The 9,376-nt window shown below is 40.3% G+C and overlaps 1 protein-coding gene across 1 annotated transcript; it reads right to left on the reverse strand.

Moving 5' to 3' along the window:
• Window positions 1–1,374: 1,374 nt before the first annotated feature.
• Window positions 1,375–2,365, reverse strand: LOC107797565 (uncharacterized). Its single transcript, XM_075255524.1, has 4 exons — window positions 2,016–2,365; window positions 1,790–1,901; window positions 1,595–1,694; window positions 1,375–1,415 (listed from the first exon to the last, which is right to left on the reverse strand). Exons 1-4 carry the CDS (start codon window positions 2,363–2,365, stop codon window positions 1,375–1,377), a joined length of 603 nt encoding a protein of 200 aa, XP_075111625.1.
• Window positions 2,366–9,376: the final 7,011 nt, after the last annotated feature.

The following is a 9,376-nucleotide window of genomic DNA, read 5'->3' on the forward strand; positions in this document are numbered from 1 at the left end:
TAATTCAACTTGGATTTATATGAAACGGATCTCAACTCTTTAAACTCCACTGTCGTGCTCAGCAATTGTGGACCTATAAATTCTTTAGCCCCATACATTTGATCAATTAAATATCGCAAGAGATTTTGTTGGAATCAAACTATATCAATCTCAAATATTCACCTGACACTTACTTAGCTTTTAACAACCATTACGTTATTTAGTCTCACATGTCTTAGATTTGATCCTTCCTCAATTCAGTAAGATACTGAATATTGAAACATGTTTTCGCCCTTTGTTAAGGACTCAAATCACATCCTTAGTTCAATGCCTTTCCATATTAGTTTTTCCTAACAATAATCATAAACGTAGTGAACACACTTATCCGTAGTTTGCTTTAATTGAGTACAATCTTTTGAAATAAATCGAAGCGTGCCATTCATAAATGAATCCCATAATCTATGGCCCTCACACTAATATCATAACTAGTATAAAAATACTTTGAACATTATTAGTTTGCTTTAGGCACGTTTATAATAAAATTATCATAGCTACGGGTACGTTTCCCGTATCGTAGTTATGATACATAATTTCCAAATCTGGGGGTACATTTATATGACCCGACCACAACTTCTAATAACTTTATTAAATTAAACATGTTGTAGATCGTGGGTACGGTTCCTGTGACACGATCCGCAATGTGTATCAAACAAACAAGTGTACAACAATCGTAATTTGTTCCAGAATAATTCCATAAATATTTAAAAGCGGTCAAAATTTAAAATGCACAATAGGATTAAACACATGTAGTAAATCAGATAATATGCCAATTATCAATAGTTAAGCGACCGTGCTCAAATCACGGAACTCGGAAATGTCTAACACCTTCTCCTAGGTTAACAGAATTCCTTACATAGAATTTTTGGTTTTGCAGACTTTTAAATAAAGTCAAAATTCTCCTCGATTTGGGATTTAAAATAAACCGGTGACTTTGGGCACCAAATAAACTATTCCAAGTGGAGACTTTGAAATATAATAAATAATCTCATTTCGATTAATGTCACTTTAATTGGAAAAACTCCCTTATATACCCCTCAAACGGTAAAAAAGGAGGTGTGATAGAGAGGGACCCCAAACTTCAGAGTAAACAACATCAAATGGTTTCGTACTAGAAATAGTGTTTGCACCAAAGGGTAGTCGGTGACTTTTATTACATAGACAAGAATTGCAAAAGGTGAAAGACTCATTATTCACTACTGGAAGTTTAAAAGATGACACACAAGCTTTAGTGATACGAGGTTGTGGGTGACCAAGTCGAGCATGCCAAATATGGAGCGATGGTGATACTTGCGTGGTGAACAACTTGTTGTAGATGGCCATTCGTAGAGATCTCCACTACCCTGACCTTGCAGAAGACATGCTCTCATGTTCAAATCCTTCATAAGAAAAGAATAAGGAAAAAATTCAATTGAGGTTAGATTTTGACGACAAAATTTTGCAACAAAAATTAATATTTTCTTAATGTAAGGAGAGCACAAAATATTGCGCAGTTTAAAGGAATTGAGAGGTGAGGAGAGCATAGTGTGGCATATGTCTGTGATAGGAATAGTTTTACCATCTCCAACAATGATTTCATCTGTGCCTAGGAATTCAGCACAGGCCTGTAGAGATTGAGAACTATTGGTAATGTGATGGGAAGCTCCAGAATCAACTATCTGGTTGTTGGAAGAGTCAGAAGCATAAGCCATACAATTGTTAAAGTTGACCTTGAGCGATAGACTTTGGCTATATAACCATATTTATCACATACCTGACATTGGATACGTTGCTGGTTATTGCGATTAGTGTAAGAGGGATTGAAAGATGTAGGATATTGAGAGCTGTTATTAAGGTGGTGGTTGGGGTAGGCTTGTGATGTGTTCCTGCCATTGAAAGTAGTAGGGTTTTAGTTCTTGAAATTAGAGTTATGGGACTTGTGGTGAAATTGGGCAGTGATTATTGGTGTGGCACTCTTTGGTTATGAATGTTTTATGAACAGTTCATGTGTCAGCAGTTCGTTGTAAAGTTCTTCAAAGAAAATAGGGTTATTTCTAGCCCTAATAGCAGCATAGAGTTCTTTGTAATCAGAACCTAGACCACTTAGAACTTTGATGACAATTTCTTCATCCAACAACAGAGAACCACTAGAGGGGAGATCATCAACGATTGATTTGATTTCTTTCATGCATTCACCAACTGAACATGAGTCCTTTTTTAGAGTATCACGAAGGCTAAATTTGCGTGAATGAGATTTATTGGCATAGGTGGTTTGAAGTATATTCCAAGCATGGTTGGCAGTGGATGCGTGAGCTAACAGAGATTCTATTGTAGGATCAATTGATGCCATGATGGCATTACGAACCAAATCGTCTTGTCTTAGCCAGAGGCGAAAGGCATTGTTGGAAACTTCTTTGTTAGATTCATTTGGAATATATGAGTGGGTGGAGGAGTAGATGAACCATCAACAAAGCTAAGAAGATCATAGCCAAAAAGAAGTGTGGTGACTTGAGATTTTCAAGTGGAGTTATTCGAACTCCTTAATAGTTTCAAGGAGAGTTGGCTAGAAGGATTGAAAGAGATGAGGTGAAAGGGTTGAAAATGGGGCTCTGGTTGACTGGAACGATGGGCGAGGAAGAGGTTGATACGAAGATAATGCTTGTCACCCATTCTGGAAAAAAAAGAAGGACAACTCGTGTGAGTTTATTTTAGGCTCTGATACCATATAAGAGTTGATAAGAATTATAAAAGGCTTGTGTATATTGATTACAATAGAGAAGTTTATATACAAGTACAAGAGGAGACGGGAGAGAGGAGACAGAGTTCTATGTGCGTAAGTGTCACGACCCAAATTCCACTAAGGGTCGTGATGGCGCCGGACACCACTGTCATGCAAGCCAACCAAAATACTTAATTAAATTCTCGTTTTAATAATTTTGAATACTATAATTTTTCTTTAATTTTACCAGTAAAATATAATCATTTCAAATCAAATATGAATATTAAGTAGTTAATATAAAATACCCCATAATCATCCCAAAACCCGGTGTCACAAGTGCATGAGCATTTACTAGGGAATGAAATAAAATACGATAATTTTCCCGAATATAAAGTGGATAGAAATGAAAAAAATACAGTACAATACTCTGAAGGGGACTCTGCTGGTTGCGGGTCATCTCGATAAATACAGCTCACCTAAGTCTCCATATCAACCATGCCGCTATGCCACTAAGCCACTAGCCACATATGAACATGTGCAACAAAAATGCACAGCAAGTGTAGTATAAGTACGAAAACAACGTGTACCCAATGAGTATCTCATCTAATCTCGAAGAAGTAAACACGAGAGGCCGACTTCAACACTTGCTAGTGGTCCAATAGTAATATTATTAATGCGATGAATCACAGATTTATTAAGAACAACAGTAAATTCAAATAAGCCACGAAACAGGTAAAAGTTCCTTTTTATTTAAAAGTCTCTGAATTCATAACCCATTCATTAACAATTATCTCAAGTCGGGGAGAGCAAATATCAATATCAATAAATCTCCAGGCAAGCAATATAATCATGCGCAAATCATGTCGAGGTCGTACGGCCCAATCCAACCTAAACGTAAAACTTGCACTATCGAGGGTCGAACGTCGCGAACTATAGATGCATCTATTACCCCGCTCGCGAATCATACATGCGACGCGGTCAAATTTAAATAAACAATCACCCTGCTCGCGAATAATTCATGCGACGCAGGTACACATAGAAATACATGCTCAAACAGCCAATTAAGAATTTATCGGGGAACATTTATCCATATAAAAGCCAATTCTCTTTTAACGATTTAAGAAAATGAAGTTTAATCCTTTTAGAAATTCATTTACCAATTCAATAGAATTTAAGCAATTCAACTGTCAATATGATTACAGATATTCCAAGTATAACATGCTTTTGGGTCCTAGACTATCCGGACTTACACATATTAGTAGTTATGCACGGACTCTCGTCACCTCGTGAATACGTAGCCCCCACAAATAGGAGAACATAACCAATTATTTCATCTATGGGGACAATTCCCTCTTACAAGGTTAGAAAGGAGACTCGCATCGCTCCGAAAATCCATAACCGGCATTCCACGCTCTTCCGAAGACTCGAATCGATGCACAATACTCCGAAACTAGCCAATAATTATGCAAATCCATTAATATATGTTCAAATTCAATTTATAACAATTCCTAACCCCGATCGAAAAGTTGATAAAATTGCCCTCGGGCCCACGTGCCCGGATTCCGAAATTTTTCGAAGATAAAGTTTACCCATGAACTCACGAACTCAAATATATGATTTTCTCCTAGTTTCATACCCAAAATCGTAGTCAAAATCCAAGAATACAAATTTTCTAGGTTTTCCTCAACCCCCAAATTTCTACCAATTTACGTGCTAAAATCCATACATAATCAATATATTTAACTCAAGATAGGTGGGGTTAGCTTACCTTGTCGTTAATGATGAAAACCCCCACTTGAAGCTCTCCAAAATCTCCCACACCAAATGAAAATGGGAGAAAGCCATCTCCCGATTTTAAAAGAATACACTGCCTCCAGCCCTTTCCGCACATGTGGTGCACCAGCCGCACCTGCAGAAATTTCTATCGCAGGTGCGGTCTCAGCCAACTCGCTCAAGTGCGCTTCTGCGGAGCCTGGGCCGCTTCTGCGGTCTCGTTTCTGCGGAAGATTCATCGCACCTGCGACCCCAGCCAAGCCCAGCCATTTTCCGTTTCTGCGACACAAGGGTCGCTTCTGCGGCTCCGCACCGGCGGCCCAAGTCTCGTAGGTGTGGTTACACCAGCAACCAACAACTTCAGCTCTTCCTCTAAGTTCTAATTTGATCCGCTAACCACACGGAATCCACCCGAGGCCCCCGGGACCCCGATCAATCATACCAACCAGTCCCAAAACACATTACGGACTTGATCGAGGCCTCAAATCATATCAAACAACGCTAAAATCATGAATCGACCTCCAATCCAAGCTTAATGAACTTTAGAATTTCAAACTTCAACATTCGATGTCGAGACCTATCAAATCACATCCGATTGACCTTGAATTTTGCACAAAAGTCATATTTGACGTTACGGACCTACTCCAACTTCCGGAATCAAAATCCGACCCCGATATCAAAAAGTCAACTCTCGGTTAAACTTCCCAAAAACCTTCAAATTTCTATCTTTAGCCAAATTACTCCAAAAGGACCTACGAACCTCCGAATTCACTTCTGATCGCGCTCCCAATACCAGAATCACCATACGGAGCTATTCCCAGACTCGGAATCTCAAACGGACATTGATAGCCCTGAAATTCACTTCAATCCAAATTTATGAGATTCTTCCAAAGATGCTAACTTCCACAATAGGCGCCAAAATGTTCCCAGGTCTTCCAAAATCCAGTTCGGACATACGCCCAAGTCCGAAATCATCATACGAACCTGTTGGAACCTTCGAATTTCGATTCCGAGGTCGTTTACTCAAAAATCCAACCTTAGTCAATTCTTTCAACTTAAAGCTTCCGAAATGAGAGTTCTCTATCCAAATCAACTCCGAACTTCTCGGAATTCAATTCCAGCCATGCGCTCAAGTCATAATACCTGAAGTGAAGTTGCTCATGGCCTCAAACTACTGAACAACGCGCTAGAGCTCAAAACGACCATCGGGTCGTTACATTATCTCCGACTTAAACATAATTTAGTCCTCGAACGTGCTAAGAACTACGCTGGGGTTGCCCGAAATCACTGTTTAACATCTCGAGCACCTACTCGTGCTACCACAATTCAGTTGGGCACCCTAGCTCGATCAATCTGAAGATACCCTTTTTCACTTAGGCAAATAAGCCTTAGAGCCCAATTCCAACATCCGGAATTCTGTGTCAGGCCTGTTCCAACGTACGCTCACCGAATCAATAACTGCACGCAGCACCAAAACACGACTACATACCTTAGCTGAATTCACACCTTGAACCATTTTACTCACAGGACCACAATAATATTCTCTGATCAATTTAGTCAAAATTCCATGACTCTGATGCTCCCATTGCACCTCATGACATACATAGGTCTTGCTCTAACTCTTACAATACCGCCACGATGGAAGAAATGTGTAGAAATTCATAACCAACTGCTAAATCAAGAAATCATTGGGTCTATACTCCTAACAAGAACCATCACCTCATTCTGAACCAAATAATGGTCTTAGCTCTTTAATATACTTCATATAATCAAATTGCACTGATCCCAAATTCAATGATCTCGTCTCACCCAGTATGAACTACTCAGGCAATAAGCCACCCCGGTCATGATCAAAAGTCTCATATGATGCCATAACATGCCAATAGGCTACAAGCTCGAACGTGATACATAAGAAAAACGAACTCTAAAAAGGAAATCCAATTGCACCCCTCGCGAATCATACATGCGACGCTGTCAACATAATTAAACAAACACCCCGCTCGCGAATCATACCTGCGACGCGGGCACACAGCTAATATGAGTTTTCCTCAGAAAAAAATAGGAAACAAAACACATAAAAACAGACATGGGGAACTGTACTCAACATCATACTATTGCGGTGTGCAACCCGATCCAAACAACATACCCATGGTGGCGTGCCACCCGATCCACACAACCTACCCATGGCGGCGTGCCACCCGATCCACACCTAAAATTCACACAAGGTGATACACACTGAGCTAAATTGCTCATTACAATAAAAATACCGAATATCGGTCACAAGCATGCTAGGTGCATAATACCATTCCCTAGGGAGACATATAGAGCTATAAGCTACAAACTCAAGCACAACTGAGGTGTGATATATGATCTAAATCTCAAGAGCCATCCTGCTCATATAACATCATCACTACGCGGAACCTTAACACATAAGAAATTCACCAAGTCGTCTCAAAACTCACATGGCACGATATATCATTACATGAAATAGCTGACGACGAAATAACACCCCGACTATTCTTCCATAAGGAGCGCATTGCTAAAATGAACACATTTGGCCTGATATATAGCCCATATTCACATTTAAATCCATCCACAGACCTCAAGCTGATTCTGATCGCACTGAACTAAGCTAATAACCTTTCAAAGGTCCATAATAACTCCCCTTTTATCATAACACACAAGAACAACCATCATAACTGGAGTAATCCTCCACAGTCCACAACCCAATAGTTTGAGTGCCCTCTAGGAATCAATTCTCAATTTAACGTCATCACCACAATCTTCATACTTGGTTTAACTCTTCAATCAATCAAGTGACTACATGCCACACTTATACAACCTTCCCGTGGGGCACGCTCCCACAACCTTCCATGACAGATAACAGGTATGTACATCCAAACCACCGGCCGCACTAACGCTGAAAAGCGATCAAGAATCCTTGACCAGGATGCAAAGCCTTTTTTCACAAAACATTGATCTCAGGTGACGCTGAAGGCAATACCCACTTACTTTAAACATCAAAACTCCTTTACTGCTCATCCGAGCTCATGACATCCTTGTCAACACTGAACTGCAACCTTGATCCTCAATTCAAATTCCATACCACTCACTGCAACCTTGATCCTCAATTCAAATTCCATGCCACGCTTATACAACATTCCCGTGGGGCACGCTCCCACAACCTTCTATGACAGATAACAGGTTTGTACATCTAAACCACCGGCCGCATTAACGCTGAAAAGCGATCAAGAATCCTTGACCAGGATGTAAAGCCTTTTTTTCACAAAACATCGATCTCAGGTGACGCTGAAGGCAATACCCACTTACTTTAAACATCGAAACTCCTTTACTGCTCATCTAAGCTCATGACATCCTTGTCAACACCGAGCTGCAACCTTGATCCTCAATTCAAATTCCATACCACTCACTGCACCCATCATGCCAATATACGATAGAACACGATTTTCGTCATAACTCCGGAACCACTAATAGATTAACACTTCATCATATAAAAACCTTTCACTTAACTCACTTCAGGAGAACCATAGCAACACACAAGTGAATTCTCATATCTGTAAAATATGCAAATCTCTAAGTAGTGGTCTAAGACACCATAGCCCTTCCGAGATCCGCCTACACATAACAGGCCATAACATTAGAATACTTCTAAATAACATCAATTACGGCGGCCGACAAGCCTCACACATACCGTCACAAATCACTTGCATAACTTGATCACGCTGAAGGAACTGATCACTACCACCAATATGCCAATTCAACTATGGCTAGTCAATCTATCTTCGTCCAATTTATCCTTAATTGCTTTTGAAATAATAATAACACCATTAAACACATAGTTCACTCCATCTGTACTCATCGCGAGTGACCTTGAATCACGAGACCATACTGTCTCAAATTCCACGAACTATTTCATACCTCCCTTATGCGCACATTCGCATCCTCAACTGGTACGCCCATTTTGATAATCTCTCTACAAATCCAAAGTCCTTTCTCATTTTCCTCCCAAATGCAGCACTGCAAGTCAAAACATCATAGAACATTCTGGGCCTCTTCTCATAAGCTGCTACAAAGCTTGATCCTTAACCGTACCTATAGGCTCGAAATCATTAGGTACCACACTTTACCCCTTTGAATCCACCAGGACCGTTGTTGAGAGCCACCCGCTCTGACTTGGCCCCGAATATAATCTACTCCATGAATCTTCTAGCATATGAATACCTTCTCGACGAAGCACCCGACAGAATCACTTTCCTTGAAACTCGCATCTATACAAGGCATAAATCCCGAATCCTTCCCCAAGTCTAAACATGAGCCAATAAGGCCAACCATAGCACATCTTTAACAATCTCTTTGCTCAAATTACCACTTATGCCCTTTTCCCGTAGCTGAAACAACCCATCAATGTGCTAATAACCAGAAACCTTGCAAGTAGTTAACCATGCAACTCAATCATAGGCTGTGGGACTCTCCCACTTAGCTTGAAGCCACTATTACACACCTCTGGAATTCACCAAGATTCTTTATCTCTTATTGACGTGACCTCGCACAATTAAACCCCCAGATTCCTTGAAATCCTTCCATTTTCACTTCATGAACACCCTGAATTTCTCAACATTCACATATTCGACCTCTTACCGGAATGGCCAGTAAAATCCTCTGCAGAAGCTTCGCCAACCACGCGACTGCCAACCTGCTCACAGGGAATAACCCACCTGTGGAAATCACTTTCCGACACCTTCCAACATTGCTGCACGGGGTACAATCACTACGACATCAATAACCCATCCTGAGTCCAAGCTCACTCTCTAGCTACACAAGTTCATTCACCCCTCGTGGACATCAATT

This window comes from Nicotiana tabacum, chromosome 6 (genome assembly GCF_000715075.1).
Source record: "Nicotiana tabacum cultivar K326 chromosome 6, ASM71507v2, whole genome shotgun sequence".
NCBI classification, from domain to species: domain Eukaryota; kingdom Viridiplantae; phylum Streptophyta; class Magnoliopsida; order Solanales; family Solanaceae; genus Nicotiana; species Nicotiana tabacum.

Bases quoted from the DNA above. Each gene is read 5' to 3' on its own strand.
- LOC107797565 (XM_075255524.1), bottom strand. From the start codon at position 2,365: ATGGCATCAATTGATCCTACAATAGAATCTCTGTTAGCTCACGCATCC. The intron at 1,902-2,015 runs GTTCATAAAACA...TTTCAATGGCAG, and splicing joins GAACTGCTGACACATGAACT to GAACACATCACAAGCCTACC. The intron at 1,695-1,789 runs GTATGTGATAAA...TCCAACAACCAG, and splicing joins AGCAACGTATCCAATGTCAG to ATAGTTGATTCTGGAGCTTC.